This window comes from Bidens hawaiensis, unplaced genomic scaffold (genome assembly GCF_021521415.1).
Source record: "Bidens hawaiensis isolate Kalapana, Puna unplaced genomic scaffold, B.hawaiensis_p1.1 tig00055701_1, whole genome shotgun sequence".
In the NCBI taxonomy this organism is placed as follows: Eukaryota; Viridiplantae; Streptophyta; class Magnoliopsida; order Asterales; family Asteraceae; genus Bidens; species Bidens hawaiensis.
The window spans coordinates 9,466-28,065 of NW_027506341.1; the positions used below are offsets into that span (position 1 = coordinate 9,466).

An 18,600-nucleotide genomic window follows, 5' to 3' on the forward strand; every position below is an offset into this window, starting at 1 on the left:
CATCTTTACCTCATCTGCAGTAAACCCTTGACTGGAGATTGTTGCATAGATTGAGTTAGAATCACTCAAGTGTAAATACAGCTCTTCTGTGGCTTTTCCGTGAAATGTGGGTACTCCGGTTTGACTGCTCTTGTAACATTTGTTACTTTTCAAACCTGAAAACCCGACCCATTTTGAATTTTTTGGTTTTGTTTATATATATATATATATATATATAACTATATATATTTCACAAGTTTCGTTGCGTATATATTTCATGCGTCATTTTTATTTTTATAATATATTTGGATTTGTATTCGGATTTGTATTCGCGTTCATTAAATCAACCGCTTCGTCGTTTCATTTTATTTCGTGTTGAAGAATTATTATTAATATAATATTCACGAGGATTCACGTTTAGCATTAGTTCATTTTCTATTCGTCTTATTCAATTAACGAAGCTATGGGATTTAAGGTGTTCTTTAAAGTTAAACAATTCCTAAACTCTACGAGTATAATGTGTTAATTATCCAAGTTTACAACCCCTTATCACATTTATAACTTTAATTTCAATACAAATACCTTTCAAAGTTAAAGACCTTTTGGTAAACTTAATCTATAATTCTGATTTAATAAAAGCATGAAACTTCAGGGACTGAAAATGTAAAATATTTAAATTATTATATTAAAATGCAAACCCAGCCCTATATCCCCCCTGCCCCACGTTTTTCCGGCGACCATGCCGGAATCCGGCTGTGTTTTTCCGGCGTCACATAAATTCCGTAAAAGACGCGTTATAACTTTAATTTAGAGCTCGTAAATCCTTTCTCCGTTAACGGCTCACAATGAACATCAGTCATAATACGTTATAACAAACTAATAATGAGTAATTGATCCTAAAACGGCCGTGAAACCCGCCGGTAATCATTCAAACCCAATTACGACCATTGAACACTAATCGTTACAATTAGATGTATAAATAGGACCTAAGCTTGTATCTAAATTCGCTCACAATCTCATATTACACTATCAAACTCTCTGTAACCTTTAATTCGTTCATCTAAAATCCGTCGCCGGCGAGCTTCGTTCTCTTCCAATCAAGAACATCTCCGGGTAATTTTTACATGATTATTTATAGTTTTGATACGATTAACAAAACCCCCAACACTATATAATCAAAGATGGAACGATTTAAGTGGATTGAAAATCTAGGGTTATTAGGGAAGAAGATGAAGTTTTTAAAATTGTTTATATGTAATATTCTTAAATTTTAAAACACAAATCAGGTATGGCTCAATGGTTGAGTAGGCTTCTTGTGTACATGAAGGCCTGGGTTTGAACCCGGGTCACTGCATGCCTTTTTGTTTATATTGTCTTTTTAACCATTTATATCATTATATATATTTATAAATCATTTTTAAATTAAATAAAATTATTTTTAATCACTTAAGAATTAATTATAAAATTATACTTATCATTTTCACTTAAAAACTAAACTTTCAAAACCCGTCAAGTTCGTTTTAAACTCGTTTAACATTTATATATTTATTTTATCGTTCGTTAAACTTTATAATCCGTTAACACCAAAATCCCGTAAACATTATAATGATCAACCCTAATATTAATCTAAAAATTTAGATAACATTAAATTATTAATAAATCGTGAGCCCGTTAAAAATAAATTTGTTCGTAACTTTGAGTCGTTAAATTTTATTTCTTTTGCTATATGCATTAAACTTAACTAGCTTTGTTAGTTCTTTTTTTAATTAATTCATGAAATAAAATCCGTGAACTTTATAATTCGTTAGCTTAATATTCTTAAGGACATGATCACCATTCAAATCCGTGCATTGTAAAAGCTATAATATTAAAATAATTTAAAACCGTTAAAATTTCCGTTAAGACTTAGAATAATATTTATAATAATCCCCACCTTAACATAATAAGATATATATTGCGTCATTCTTAAAACTAAATGACTAGCCCGTTTAATCCCGTTACTTTGTCTTTAACTTTTGTATTATAGTTCGTGAAGTTCGTTTGCTTTGGTTTCGCTATCATGCTTTCGGCTCTTATTACAAGTTTATCTTCGATTTCGAGATGAGTTTCTCACACCCCCTTTTTAACGCTTTTACTTTTGGAGGTAGCATATATATCCTATTAAACGCAAATCGATTTTATACTCCGGTATTAAACTGCAATTCATATCGTGGACTTGTGTGGTATATGTGCTCAGCAAGTGGTTGCCTCAATAAGTATGATCATACGCCCCCCTTTGCACTCATGATCATTTTGTTATGAGTGGAAAAGGGACCCCCGATCCGAGTACGTTGGTATCCCCAACTGGAAAGGACATTGCATGCAAAGTAGTTTAATTATCACAAGTTTCATGGAATTGCAAGGTTTTTATGTATTTATTCAAACTTGTGGGAACTCAACAACTATTAAGTTAGTTGACCGTATTTTATATATATGTTACAGGTACAAACATTAGAGAATGATACTTGGAGAAGACACTAAACTTAGGTTACTTAAACAAACGGACAAAGTGATTATTGTATTTATATTTTCCTTGTATTCCTTAAATTTGTGTACTTGACTCGTAAATTAATTAATGATAATATTGTCACTTAATAGTGTCATATGTGTTTTGAACAATCTATACGTCACACTCAGGCGTTTCCGCTTTAGCCGGGGTGTTACAGCTCTGCCTAACTAAAAATGTTCTTCCATTTCTCACCGGTATAATGATTGGCAAGGTATTTGTAGCCACCTGTGGAATAAAATGGCTCTGAACCCCTCGGACTGGTGGTGGAACGAAAGCTCTCGGGACCCCGCCATAAAACTCATAGATAGGGGCTTGTGGTTCTCTAACACCTAGGCGTCTATGTGCCTACCGATACCTCGATTGCTGATTCGGTTGACGATTTCGGTTAGGTACCCGATTATCTTGAGGGTATTATTGTTGATTCCTCTCGTAGTACCGACCCCCATCACAATCCTCATACTCTTCTTCATCTTCGTACTCAGGATTCCACTCTTCCATCTCATCCTTATTTCTAACTCTTTCTTTACCCAAATTGAATCCGGTAACGTCATCCGCAAATTGAAACGGCCTTTGACGATTCCTTGTTTCAGAATGAATTGATTGATTATCATCAAGGTTTTGTTATCTTCGATTTCGGTTGCCACCCCCATGGTTCACTTGAGGTCTGTTACGGTTCTTGTTCGGATTTTGGTTGAATACGGGCTCGTTTTGTGGGACTGGCTGATCTTGGTTCAGTGGTTGGTTTTGGGTTTCGGGTGGTTGTACTAATGGTTCTTGATTGTTTTGTGTACTCATGTTCTCCTCTTTCGGTTTTCTATTGAAAATTGCTTTCTAAGATGCTCGATTTCTCTTTGTTGTCTTTTCGATCTCATGATCAAACTGAAGTGGTTCTTTCTCACGAGAATATCTTGTTTGCATTAACCTGGAGAATTCTCTGCACACACTAAAACACCACACCCCGCGTAAAATCAACGAAGAAAATGAAATAAAAACTGAAATTAAAATTAAACTTAACTAGACTAATTAACTAAACTAGCACTTTGTGCGTTGATTCCCCGACAACGGCGCCATTTTGATCGATATCGAAAGGTCAATCAAAAATATTTATAAATTACCTTTACTATCTAGGGCAAGTAAGGTGTTGAATCCACAGAGAATCAGTGGAAAGTGCTAATCAAGTTTACTTCTTAACAAACAATTATACTAACAGACAAACGATGTCAAGCAATTTCAAAGATTTGTTAAACGAACACACTAATGAATTATTTGTAAACGATTATAAAAAGGGTTACCAATCTCCAGGTTTCAGGTTTTGAAGTAGATTAGATTGATGATTAAACCTATTGAATTATAACCTTTGTTTGAATCAATAAACCTAGAGACTAGACGTTTGACTATGTTGATCATTAGAACTTAATCTAATTGATTGACACGGCTAAACAATAATCTAATTGATTGTTAATCTTAGGTAATGATGAATCACTTAGTATTATGGTTAAAGATACTTGGCCAATAACACTAAGAACTCAATCCTAATTGTTAATGACCAAAATCATTAACTGATAAACTTCAAATCTCATTGATTACCCAAAAATACTTTCAAGCACACAAACAAAATCCAAAAGTTACGTTTAGAGTACCAACAATCCAATGAACAACTTAACCCTACACCTGGAGATGGTCACGAATTAATTAGCCTAGCATAGTCATCTTGAATGGCTTCTTTGTTTCTTGAATGGATGATAACATGGATGATTTGGTTGATTGGAAGGTGTTAGAATGGTCTCCAGAGGCTCCAAAATCGCCAAGGATGTTGTGATATCAAAAATAGACGGCATAGGGTTGAACCAGGCTTAAATATGAAAGAAAAAACCTAAAAATCGTGTTTTTTCGCCCAGGCGGCCATAGCCTACGGTCTCCCCACCGTAGGCTATGGTGGTGACCGTAGCCTACAGTCATCACTGTCTGCTTTACGGTGACAGCCCCCCCCCCCCCGGCACTGTTTTGCCTATAACTTCTTCGTTAGAGCTCCGTTTTACGCACCGTTTTCGCCCACGTCTTTGCCTTCAAATTCTCTATGATTCCATATAAAAAAATCTTCATTTTCACTTCATCTAAAATACTCCAATTTAGCTCCTTTAAGCTCCACTTACCTGTCGTAAAACTACTCAAAGTAATCGTGTTTCCAGCATATACACACACAAAACACACGATATAACTTACTTAACACACATTATTTCACCCATACATCAGGGACCAAACCCTGATAATATCTGAGATAGAGGGACCAGACCTTAAGAATATCTGAGATAGAAGAAGCAGGATAGTTTACGGTATACCATAGGAAGAGTATGAAAGAAAGTATGTAAGCATGTACGTAATGTATGTATGAATGAGTAATAGTAAGTAATGTATGAAATGCGTATCTTCGGACACGTATAAGTATGACTATGAATGGATGTATGTTAATTGATTATCTAGAACTCACTCAGCGTAGCTGACTTTTAGTATGCACGCAGGCAAATTGGATGAGATAGGTTGCATGAGGGAGACACGTGACAAATAAAAGAAGACTGACATCGAAGAAAAGAAGAGTCACGTGTTATTCATATTTAATGTTTAAGACTTAGGTTATTTCCGTTTAAGACAAAGTATTTACGTTATGTAAGAATGGTTATGACTTTTATTCCGCAATTTGTTTTAATTAACTATGATTTTCCGAATTATGTGAATGAGCAAATCCAACCAGCGTGAAAGTAGGGCACCCGGGCTCAGGGGCCTTACAAATGAGAGAAAAACTGTAATGAATTTTTGTGTAATTATATGATATATATGAATATATTGTAGGAAACTGGATGACTGTATAGCAAATTTAATGATATCTAATAATTTTCTATTATAGGGTTGAGGAAACCATAGTTTGTACAAAAAAAAAAGTTGCTAAGATTCTTATCATAAATGCGCAGATTTTATCACAACAAATTCTAATGTCTTTCTTGAAGATTGTGATACCTTGCAATATGGGTGTGGGTGGTGTGGTTTGGTATGATTTTGGGCTAAAACAAACCGAAAAGCAACGTTTCAGTTTTTTCTTTTTTCAAAACTGTTCGGTTTTGGCTTTTTCTTTTTCGGTTTTGGGTTTTTAGGTTTAATTAGATTTTTTTGATTTTGCTAATCGGGCCAAAGAAATTTGACCAACGATATTTTGAAACAGGGTCTAATATTAAATAAAAAAAACTAATAATTAATAGAACATTGTACATTTTGGCCTAAAATATTAGGAGTTAATAAAAGATAATTACATTTAAAATGATTTAATCTCATCCGAAACGACAAAACATAACAGATTAACTTTAAAAATAAAACAAATATCCATGTTTATAAAACACAAACGATTCAACAAAAAGGAATTCAACAAATCGGTTTTTTCAGTTCGGTTTGATTTTTTTCGGTTTTCACAAAACACGACCAAAATCAATATTTTGGTTTTTACTAAAAATCAAAACCTTACGATCGGTTTCTAATTCGGTTGTTTTTTTTTTTTTTTTGGTTTTTTCAGTTTCAAGCCGGTTTTTTCAATTTCATGCACACCCTACATTGCAATTTAGGTAAGAACGTACGATCTATGATTGTTTCGAGTATTTAAAGCCAGAATTATAAATCATAGAACTTGGTGGTTGCATTGTGATTTTGGTTAGTAGTTTGCGAGAGATCGAGATGGTAGCATACATAACAGTGTCGATAGACGATGATGGTAGTTAGCACCGACGGTGTAACTACGATTTTAAATGAATGGGAGAATACAGAGAAACACAAAAAGATAAAGTGAGAGAATTTTGGAGAAAACTATGAAGTAAATTATTAATTTTCCCCAAGTCGGTATTCTCGAAATTTTTTTAAAGATTATTATTATTTTGTATTCTCAAAAATTGAAGTGTTACAGTATCGAGTTGCAGTTTGGTCTGCGATATATAAAGAAGACAACATTTGATAAGTTATATGCAAACTTATGTGTACTAGCAACATAAATAAACATATCGAGCGAGATAAAATTATATTATGAATGAAAAGTAATCTATGTCCCGTGCCTGTATGTACAAATGACAGAGATTTTGAGTCAAGGGTAGTGGTGTCACTAATTTACCTACCTAGTGAAGTGTAGACGAGCGCAAGTTTAAAGTGATCAAGTTTCATTGATTAAATTTTAGGATGGTGAAAGAAACGAATCCTTCGCCCTAAAAAGCCAACAACTCATCCTATATATAGCTAACATTGTATTTTGTGGGTGTGCTAAGTTCATATACGTGTATATGTCACTGAAACGATATTTTTTAAGAACTCTAAACAATGTATTATTAAGATTTAATAAGTCGGGATCGACGGGCCCTTTTAGCATAAACCAGCTATAAGATGAACTAAAATTTATGATTGATTTATTTGTCAACTTAAATGCCAATCATCATCAATGCTTATTTCCCCATTTATTGCTCTTTGTCGTCATGTTTGTTTTTTCATATTTTTTTTCTAACCTTTTTTAGTCTATGTTCCCTACATTCTTAAACCGGTTGTTGATACGTAGCCACGCACGTATAGCAACTGTTTCAATCAATTTTCAATTTTGAGTTAATGAAATGCAGACAAAAAAAATTTTGAGTTTACGTGATTTAGTTTCAGGAGACCCGCCGATCTCGAAGCCGGCTCTATTTGTGTAACTTTAAACATAAAATGAATCGAGTCTTAATTACCACAAAAAATATTCCAAGTGTTTAGATGGAGAATATCTTACTCAAATGTTCAAAACACTCGTAAACGCGTCAAACTGTCATAACGAATAATTTACAGATGATGTAATTTTTTTGGGAGAATGATCTAATACGAATTGTTAGATGTTGCTCATCTATTAAGACAAAGAAAAGAACTTTCAAAGAGAATTTATGCCGTGAATCACTTTTACTATCAGATAAAATATCAATGGATAATTGCAAATGTCGCAATCATGATTGATAATTATCATCTCCTTTATGTTCGATCCGAAACCGAAGGTCTGAAAGTAGTTTTGGTTAAAATGATTCCTGGTCTGTGGTTAAGCTGAAACATTTTGGGTTTAAGTCACACATGGCCTGTGACAAAATAAGGGTTGCATGCTGACTAGGGGGTTTTCACATACGTGATGAGTTTTCTCTTGAGGATGGTCTCTGATAATAGGGATGATTGGATGGCCAGTGACCTGTCAGTAATTCAAATTAAAGTTTAAAAGAATTATTTAATAATAATTTCATTTTAACACATCTATAAATTTGCATGTCTAGGTGATTATTGAAAAAGGAACACTTATGTATTAAAAGTGATCGGAAGAAAGTAGAGTTTGGCATGCGTATTTATTCACAAGCTTACCGGACGAAACTTTATAAGTCTGTATGTATGTTAGCATGCAAGACAGATAATAATATAGGGGTGTGCATGAGTCGATTCATGATGGTTTTGGCCTAAAACCAAAACTGATATAGCCATAACCAAATCAATCAATCAATCATACCTAGTGAATCGCGCCAATAGTAAAGCTATACGTAGAGTCTGGGGAGGGAGGGATGTAGGCACACCGTACCTCTATCCAATAGAATAGAGAGGTGGCTTCCAAAGAGACCATCAGCTCTAAAAATCATATGTATTGCAGGATATAAAGACAATCCAAGTTCAACAGTAATATAATTAATAATAACACTTAGTAATAATAATAATGATAATACTATATAGATATATTGAAATAGTAAGAATAAACTCCCATATATATATATATGTATATGTAGAATGTAAGGCCCCGCTCCCGGTAACCCTACTTTGGCATCGGATTTACTCATAAACACAGTTCTAAAATCAGAATTAATTAAAATTTTCGCGGAATAATTAAACATTCACCATCATATTACAAAAACAGCAATTCTTGTCTCAAATGGAGTTGAATTGTCTTAACATAACATCACAATTCATAACATTTCTATTCCAAGATGCCAGTCTCTCCAGTCCCTGCCATGTGTCCCTCCTCACGCCAGCTGCCTCAGTCTACTTGCCTGCATGCATACCAAAGGTCAGCTACGCTAAGTGAGTTCTAATTTAAAGGGTTATTCTTACACATTCTTTCATTTACATACTAATATTATTTGTGCTACTCTTGCATTATGCTTACGCATTCTTACAAACATACAGCTATACATACATTCTTGTACAGATATTAGAAAGGTCTGCCACCCGACCTCTTGCACCGGTATCGTAGAGTCGGCCACTCTATTCTTGCCCAGGTATTAGAAGGGTCTGCCACCCTGACTCTTACTATTCTTGCCCAGGTATTAGAAGGGCCTGCCACCCTGACTCTTACTATTCTTGCCCATGTATTAAAAGGGCCTGCCACCCTGACTCTTACTTCACATTCCTTCTAGATTCTTACAAACATGTTAAGTTAAACAACTAACATATACAAGGTCTAACCTCTTTCTTTTATTCTTACATTAATCATTTGTGTTAATCACACACACACACACACACACACACACATATATATATATATATCTTTCTTTCGTTCTTGCATTAATCATTCACGTTAAGCACTTAAGTGTATATGTTACTTTTCTTACAAGTATGGACACAGCCCCAAAACCATCTCAAAGATAAATGGGGCTAGAACACACCTGGAGTCGGTTTCTCTCGCCGTTAATGGTAATGCCTTTCCTTAGTTGTGCACGGCTAACTGTACAACACATTACGCTTGTCAATTATCCATTACTACTACTTCCTACATCTAAGTTAATGAAACTCTCAACTAACGGGGGTCCGGGGGCAACGCCCCTAGTAGCGGGGTCTAGGGGCGGCAACCCCTAGCAGGGTCCAAGGGGCAGAGCCCCTGGCTGGGGTTGAGCTGCCAGGTCAGCTCGGAAAAATTTTATTTTCGCTAATAGGTCCTTTAACAAAAACGCATCAGAAAATGAATCGGATCACATTTTAATAACAACTTAAACAATTTCGCATGGGAGGAGTTTTGCATAGAATTTCGCTTCGCATAACTTTTTCGCTTCTCACAGCTGAGCGAAGCGAAATACCTGTTTCGCTTCTCACGGCTGAGCGAAGCGAAACATGGATGAGCGAAGTGAAATGCCTGTTTCGCTTCTCAAGGCTGAGCGAAGCGAAATGCCTGTTTCGCTTCTCATGGCTGAGCGAAGCGAAATTCCTGTTTCGCTTCTCAAGGCTGAGCGAAGCGAAATGCCTTCCTTTTATCGTTTTTACCATTTTAAAGCCATTTTACTTCGTGGCTCTTCCTCAGGACCCGATTTTTACTCTATCTCAACTTTTAACACATTCTGACCCCATGCACCTGATCTTGAACCCATCTCTCAAAGTCCAAACGCCACCTTTTTACTTAAAGTGCACCCAAGTGGTTATAACTTACCAAGTTTATATTTTTCTTACATTTCACAACCCGATCTACCATTATATCTGTTTGCATGCCGATTCTAACCATAAAACTTAACCATTTAAACCGAAACCTACCTTTTGCTTCGGGTTCGAGTTCAGATCCGGACAATACGTAGATCTGGACGTGATTCTTGTTATTTGGTGATGTCTACACACGAGATTCTTCCTTCTTTTTACACGGATTTGGATCCGGAATGTAGAAAGAAAGTGTGTGTGTGTTCTTGAGTGTGTGTGTGGTGAAAGGTAACAAAATGGTGAAAGGGTGGAGAGGTTAGGCTTATAGAGGGGTCCATGGGCCCCACAACCCACTCACAATTGCAAATCCAAATATTATCCAAACACTTAACACACGACTAACTTAACGACACACAGTTAATAACAAAACTTTCCGTCATTTATTATTTAACAAAAAGTTGGATGTTACATAGAATAACATAATGCGTGTGACCAAAAATAAGGTAATGAGGCCCCTAAGTTACTAATTTCTCCCTAGAATCATTAACCTTAATTCTACGTCTCCAAAAATTTCTATCCCCAATCATGTCCTCAGAGAGGTTTAGGTCTAGCAAATCATGCCTAATCCTCTCATCCCAAGTCAATTTAGGTCGGCCTCTACCCTTCCTCCCCTCTATAGTAATGTTTTCTACAGATCTTACAGGATTCGTTGTCCGCCTTCTCTTCACATGTCCAAATTATCTCAATCTCCATTCTCTTAATTTGTATGATATGTTAGCTACCCCTAATCTATCCCGAAACACACCGTTTCTTATTCTGTCTAACTTTGTGTGCCCACACATCCAGCGTAGCATTCTTATCTCTGCTACCTCCATCTTTCGCTCTTGTGTCTTCTTGATAGCACAACAACCTGTTCCACATAACATTGCAGGTCTAACTACGACCCTATAAAACTTTCCCTTTAATTTAGTTGGGAATCTCCTGTCTTATAATGCATATGTGGCTGCTCTCCATCTACACCATCCTACCTGAACTCGATGGGCCACATCTAACTCCCCATCGCTCTAAAAAAACGATCCTAGGTACTTGAACTTCGTAACCTGCGGAACCTCTTACCCATCAATGGTGATCTGGATTTCCTCATTGTCATTTACTCCATCAAAATCACAGTGGAGGTACTCCGTTTTGGAGCGACTAATCCTTAAACCTTTTCCCTCTAGGGTTGTTCGCCACTCCTCTAATCTCATGTTAAGATCTTGTTTTCTCTCAGCAACTAAGACAATATCATATGCGAACACCATGCACCACGGGAGTGTCTCCTAAATCAATTTTGACAACTCGTCCAAGACTACTGCAAAAAGGAACGGGCTCAAAGTTGACCCCTGGTGGAGACCTACCTCCACGGGGAAGAGGTCAGTGTCCCCCACTGGTGCACGGACGCTTGTAGCACTCCTGGCATACATATATATATAATTATCTCTATATATTTCCTCGGGACCCCTCTACCCTCCAGGCAGTCCCAAAGCACTTGGCGTGGCACACTGTCGTACACCTTTTCTAGGTCAATAAACACCATATGAAGGTCGCGCTTCTTCTCCCTATATTTTTCCATCAAACTTCTTATGATGTGTATTGCCTCTGTGGTGGAACGCCCCGGCATAAAGCCAAATTGGTTCACCGTAGCTTGAGTTTCCCGTCTAAGTCTAACCTCAATCACTCTTTCCCATGGCTTCATAGTATGGCTTAGTAGCTTGATTCCTCGGTAATTACCACAATATTGGATGTCTCCTTTGTTCTTATAGATAGGGACTACGACGCTACTCCTCCATTGGTCTGGCATCTTACTAGATTTGAGGATAATATTGAACAAAGTGGTTAACCACATGGCTCCTTCTTCTCCCAGACACTTCCACATCTCGATGGGTTTGCTGTCTGGACCGACCGCCTTAGCTCTTCCCATTCTCATGAGCGTAGTATGCACCTCTTCCTTTGTGATTCGTCGACAGTAGCAATTATTCGGTTGTTGTCGTTGAAAAGTTGTGTAGTCATATTCTTCTTGGTAAGCTCTCCCATTGTTAAAAAAGTTTTGGAAGTAGGTTTTCCATCTTAGCTTGATGTCCTGCTCCTTAAACAGTACATGCCCATCCGTAACCTTTATAAACTTCACAGGTCCTAGATCTTGCCTTACACGCTCCCTGGCTTTAGGACGAGTTAATTTGGGACGGTTTGATTCTAAAACCATAACCAAAATAACCATAACCATAACAGATATGACGGTTTTGGTTAAATAGTTTTGAAGGTGTAATGAGTCGACGCTAATTTAACCCTAACAACAAATAGCTCAAAATAAAAGTTTGAGCTTGAAACTTGTTATCATAGAATAAATTATTATTTGCTTTGTATATTACGTAATTTATTATATTAGAAATATATGCATATAAACATATCGGTTTGGTTTTGACGGGTATAGAAATCTTGGTTAACCACAACCAAACTTCTATTACCGGTTTTCAAAAATTTATTAAACCAACCCATCATTTGTTGGTATAATTTCATCAATTAACTTTATTATGGGTCGATTAATTCAGTTTTTTACACACCTATATATAACGATGTAATCTACTTTTGTGTTTTTTATGTCTAATTCATTTCATTACTAAATTATTGTCTATGCTTTTTTTTCTCATTTTCCATTTTTTTTTGCTGGATCTCATAATAATATTGCTAGAGTGAAAATTATAAAATATAAAAGAATACAAGACTGATTTGTACGGTATTATATAAAACTAATTTGGTTTTCTAATACAATGAAAAAGACAGGAACCATGGTTTGCACGACGTGTCTTGCAATAACCTACGCAAGTAGGCCTCACGTGAAACGTTGAAACCAAAAAGCCCGTTCTCTCGACCACATCACAATTGCCAAGTCACTCTGTCACATGGTTGTCAATATTCATTATTCCAACTTTCCATATTTCTTTTTTGTTTTTTAACTACCATGAATAAAGGCCAAGTTTCCTAAACTAACCAATTGAAAAAAAGACGACCTTTTGCAGCAAAGGCTTGTCAAAAAGCATTTGTAACTAATCGTGTTGGTGATTTTGGTTTATTATTAGGCATTTTAAGGTTTTATTGGATAACGGGGAGTTCGAATTTCGTGATTTATTCCAAATATTCAATAACTTGATTTATAATAATGAAGTCAATTTTGTGTTTGACCTTATACGTCCACAATTATAGACAACCTTGCGTTGCCCAAACCTATCATCTCATGTTCCTAAGAACACTTGTAAATGATCCTTCGACTCATATGTTTCATCATACATCTTGATATCCGAGGCATCTTTATCGTAGTTTGAAACTCAATATTGGTTATCCCACGAGAGAAGCATGACAATGAGATAGGCTTATAAAGACGAGTAGTTCGTTTGGATCTTCATGTAGGTTTCTCGTAACCAGAACTCCTTAAGAAGTTGTTACTTCAATGATCGTTGTTTGTCTTACCGGTGTCTGGTTTGTGTATTGCGGGTAATGGAAACCTCCCAACAAGAACAACTATTACATCTTTCTTTTTTTCTCTTATGGTTGCGATGTCTTGAAAATTATCAATTTCTTAAACTCCTTTTCCTTTACTACTAACTAAAACGCTTTTATTATTCAACATCAAATTTCTTTAAATTCAATAAAAATGTAAATAAAATGAACATTTGTGGAAACCTATTTGGGCAAATTTTGACTATATTTTCTAGGTTTTCTCTTTCGGTTGGAGAGAGAGAACTCAAAAGAACTTCATTTAACATTTTTTTTAATATGTATTATAAACAAGTTGCATATACAAAGAAAAATTTGAATTTTAAAATAGGTTTTAACAAGTGTTTACATTACAGTGCGAATAGTAAATATTTGCAAATATTTAAGTATTGTAAATGTTTGGTACACCTATGTTAAAGTTCATTCGTGTAAAAAACTTTGGTTTTTTTTTTCTTTTTTGTAAATTTAATCGTATATATAATGCATATGATTTTTTTTAAAGATGCATAAAATAAAGTTCTTTCTAAGTTTTCAAAGAATCCATCCCTTGTATATAACACATATAATTAGCTAACTACTTATGAATAATAGTCTTTCAAATGGAATTTGACAAGTATTTTTAGTATTATATATATATATATATATTATATATATATATATATATATATATATATATATATTTCATTAAAAAAATCTCAACATTATGATTTAAAATTTTATTGCAAACAAAATATTCACATAAAACATTTTTTGGTATCATAAACAGTTCTCGTACGTGTTTGTATCGATAACTTTGGCGGAACATAATTATGCACTTCAATTACTCAACGGATGACGATTTTTGCAGTTCACGGTTTTGGATTCCTAACTTCATTGGAATGGTTATCGCACGTTCTTTGATTGATAATTTCGCTGACTACGAATAGTGTGTGTATACGTATTTCATGTTTGTGTTTATTCACACTTTTTTGGCTTTGTAACTTCCACATAATATATTGCATACTTCGGAAGACTATATATTTATTTTCCTCTAAGTTTACGCTTTTGTTTAGGTTAATAAAAATTTTGTATCTTAAACAATTTTTGTGTGTGCTTGAATCGGTAACTTCCATGAAATATAATTTACTCACTTCGACTACCCGACGATAATGAAGTGTAGCTATTTAACCTTTTTTTTACGTAATTTATGTTTATATTTAATAAATATAGCATTTTATGAATTTAATTTGTTCCCATATATATATATATATGCTTCTGTAAATACATGATGTAATATTCATTTTTCCCGACTCACCTGGCGGGAAGCATAGCATTGGTAGCATGTTAAAGGATCAAGTTATTCTATAAATGAGGACAAAAATGAAAATGATTTGTAGTCATAAAAAAACCCTTAAAAAATAAAATTAATAAAAAAAATTATAACTCAAATTTTTAATACAAAAACAAAAAATGTAAAAACACAAAAATGTTTCCACCGTCTTCCTCGTTCTAAAAAAAAGTCACAATGTTGAGTAAAAAAATCATTGTGTCTTTTTTTTATCATTGTGTTTATTTTCGTCATTGGTTGTGTCTTTTTTTCTTGATATTGTGTTATATTACTCAACATTATGTCATATTTTGTTCGGTATTGTGTTATATTTTGTGATATACTGTGTCTTTTTTTGTTTATTATTGTGTTGTTTGTTCATTTTCGGCATTGTGTCTTTTCGTTGGTTTTTTTTTTCAAACGGGAATAATGGCAGAAACATTTTGGTTTTTTAATTTTTTTCGTTTTTTATTTATATATTGAGTTATGATTTTTCTTTTAAAAATTTTTTAAAAGATTTTTAGTATGACCACAAATCATTTTAACATTTTTTATTTTTGTTTACATGTATAAGATTTCCGTCGCGTTGGACGGGCTAATCCATCTAGAATCTAGATTTATATAAAACAAAACTACGTCAAACTATAAAAATCATTTTTGAGTAGGGTTCAGCGCGTCGTACACGGAACCTCTTCAGCTTCTAGGTCTCAAAGCTCCGTTTTTAGCAGGATTGGCTTTGCTGTTCAAAAGGGGGTTGCGGCGCAGCTTGTTGCCCGTTTGCCTGCCACTTTATTGTAATCGTTTTATAGTAAATTATATAAAACTTCGATTATTATTACTATATTAACTAATAAATAATGCTGACATGAATAAACCTAGCCACGAGTCTGGCGAAAGCGGTAGGCCATAGAAAAGCTGTTGTGAGTATTGAATGAAAAAAGATCAAAAGAAATCTTATATAGAATAATGTAAATGCGTAATTACATATATGCATTAAGTCCGTATGTTAGGGAGTGCCTGCAGTGTGGGGCGAGGGAACACTGCCTTGCCCACAAAAGGCGAGTGAGGGCAGGAAGAACAGCCCGATGCGAGCGAGAAAAGTGGGGTGAGAAGTGTGCGTTTTACTATCAAACACGCTTAGCAACACAATATGCATGAACGGTTTTGTGTTGCGTACATATACTGTTCTGGTACCGTATCAAACCGGTACGACCGAATACAGTCAGTTCGTTATCAGTATTCAATTTTCACGTTTTTAGTACCAGTAACATTCAGTTTTGAATTTTTTATGGTATTTTTAGTGGTATCGATACCAAACCAATAAAATCGGTACATTATTCGGTTTTACTTTCACTCCATTTTCTATATCGGTAAAAACGTGAGCAGGCTCATGACGCCCTGATGCATGAGAACCGTCGTCTTTGCATGAATTTGAGTTTATGTGGCCACCAGTACTCCACTTATCAAATGTAACGCATTAAATTAGTAATGCGGCTTCAAATTTAATAATAATAATAATAATAATCATCATCTAAAAACTAAAAGAAAACGACATAAATTGTCCGCTACCTACAAGCATAGATCGATCTTAAATTTTTTAGACATGGGACGATACCTTTTTATTTTTAACTCGACTGTAGAAGTACATAAACAACACACGAGTTAAAAGTTAAAACGAGCATCTACTTTTTTGTCTTTTTGTTTGATAAGCTGGAATATTACACGCTTATTTGTAGAACCCATTTAAACTCACTAATCAGTAATTAATCACTTAATTACTCTTATCCACATCTTCATCTTCTTGATCTTGATGATTGAGCAGATCAAGATATTCATGGTACAGATTCTCAAACATCAAGCTTTCATCGTCCTTTTCAAAACTTAAATCCCAACCGTCCATTAAGAAACACTCATCATCTTGACCGTCGATAACTGTGCTTGTACCTTCTGGTTCCACCTCCAACAATGGCGTCCAGTTTGACCACAACTCATCGTCTCCAAGGTCAAACGTACAACTCAATGATGCACCACTCGCCATTCCATTATCCAAACTCTCATTCTTGCTCGAGGTCGAAGATGTAACCGAGGAGGAAGAAGCATTAATAGCAGAATCAACAACTTTGACTTTCTTTGACTTTTCTTGTTTCTGATTGTCTAGTTTTCTCTTGTTATTTACCTTCTTGGTTTTCGATGGTGCTGAGTGGTGGTTGCGGGTGTTTTCCGTGGTTTTCTTCCCGAGATGAGCGTTCCAGTGGTTCTTGATCTCGTTATCGGTTCGACCAGGAAGCTCGGTGACGATGAGGGACCACCGGTTTCCGTGTAGGGAACGTAGTCGGATTATGACGTCATTCTCCTCGGCAGTGAAGTTTCCTCGTTTGATACCTGGCCGGAGATAGTTCATCCATCTTAACCTACAGCTTTTTCCGCATCTTAACAACCCTAAATTCATAAACATTAAACACGTTATTTAATAACAGAATGGGTCAAACTTTGGAAATTATTCGTTAAAACGAAAAATTAAACAATATTGTCAAACTTTGAAAATTATTGTGCAGAACACAGTTTGACCAATATACGGATGGTCATTCTGACTATGGCTGTCGGACGTTTGAAAATATTTGATGACCGTTCGACCTCTATAACCGTTTGAAACATGAGAGATTAGGCTGATTAGCTGGCCTAAAAGGAAAAAGTAAAACACTACCTTCACCTAAACCCAAAAAAAAATAATCATCATGTACTATAAAGGTAAAAGAAAAACAAAAAAATGTAACTACAAAAGTGGTTTTTGTTTGCTTGTTTATAATAATGAACATGCAAGAAGTGATTTAAAGAATGTACCAGCTTTGGAAGGTAGTGATCGCCATTGTCCTTCACCATGCGTTTGAATGTGGTTGATGAGGAGCTTATCTTCGTCGGAGGACCATGCACCACGGTGTAAGCCCACCTTTGAACAGCATGGTGTTCTTCCCATTGTGGGTGGCTACTGACGGTGGCCAGTGAGTGAAGAGGAGGATCTTTGATTGGTATTAGTGATACGAAGAAGAGCACGACCCCTTTTTACCCTTTTTAAATGCTTTTTTCTGAATAGACGCACGTTTTTTGTATTTTCAGGTCTGACTACTTATCAAAATATAATAATATGATTTCATTTTCATCATTTTGTACAAATGGTTTTAATTGGTATTAGATAGGTACAATTAATGCTATATCAAAATATAAGTACGTTGCCAGTAACGCCATGGTTATAAATTCACGGCTTATGCGCCAAATCACTCATTTTTTACTCCTGCAATTTAATTTAAAAAATCTTTTAAATTATTGTATAAGTGTGAAGCATTTTAAAATCACGTTAACACTTTAACTCATTTTATTTAAAAGCATAGCTTTAACACACTGGGAGTTAAGGTATACCATAGGGCTTAAGGACATCCGTAATTGTAGCATTAAAACTGGGGAAAATTCCTAAAAAGGTATTTTTTAGAGAGAGAGAAAGCCCAATATAATCATTTTTTTCTTAGAATTTTTTAGAATTTGGACTCTTTAGACGTATTAAGAAAAGATAATAATATAGAGGGAGCAGGCCAAATAACTAGGGAAAGTTAGGACGGAGACCAAATTTGGGAAAATAATGAAGGAAAAGTCCAAATAATTTTGAAATCTTTGAATAAAAGTTCAAATTTCTACTAAAATTTTTTTTCTCAAAAAACCGTCATGAGAGACTGTTTTTTTATGTTTCATACCTTTTCCGTGCATATTTTTAAATTCTATGAAAAGAGATTTTTAAATCTCGTCTTGAGAAACGAGATTCTGCCAC

General features: G+C 35.0%; 1 protein-coding gene across 1 annotated transcript; it reads right to left on the minus strand.

Annotated features, from left to right (window-relative positions):
* Positions 1-16,554: 16,554 nt before the first annotated feature.
* LOC143617580 (uncharacterized) lies at positions 16,555-17,759 on the minus strand. The gene is made up of 2 exons (XM_077090094.1): positions 17,625-17,759; positions 16,555-17,222 (listed from the first exon to the last, which is right to left on the minus strand). The coding sequence occupies exons 1-2, from the start codon at positions 17,755-17,757 to the stop codon at positions 16,555-16,557; spliced, it is 801 nt and encodes a 266-aa protein (XP_076946209.1). The 5' UTR covers positions 17,758-17,759.
* Positions 17,760-18,600: the final 841 nt, after the last annotated feature.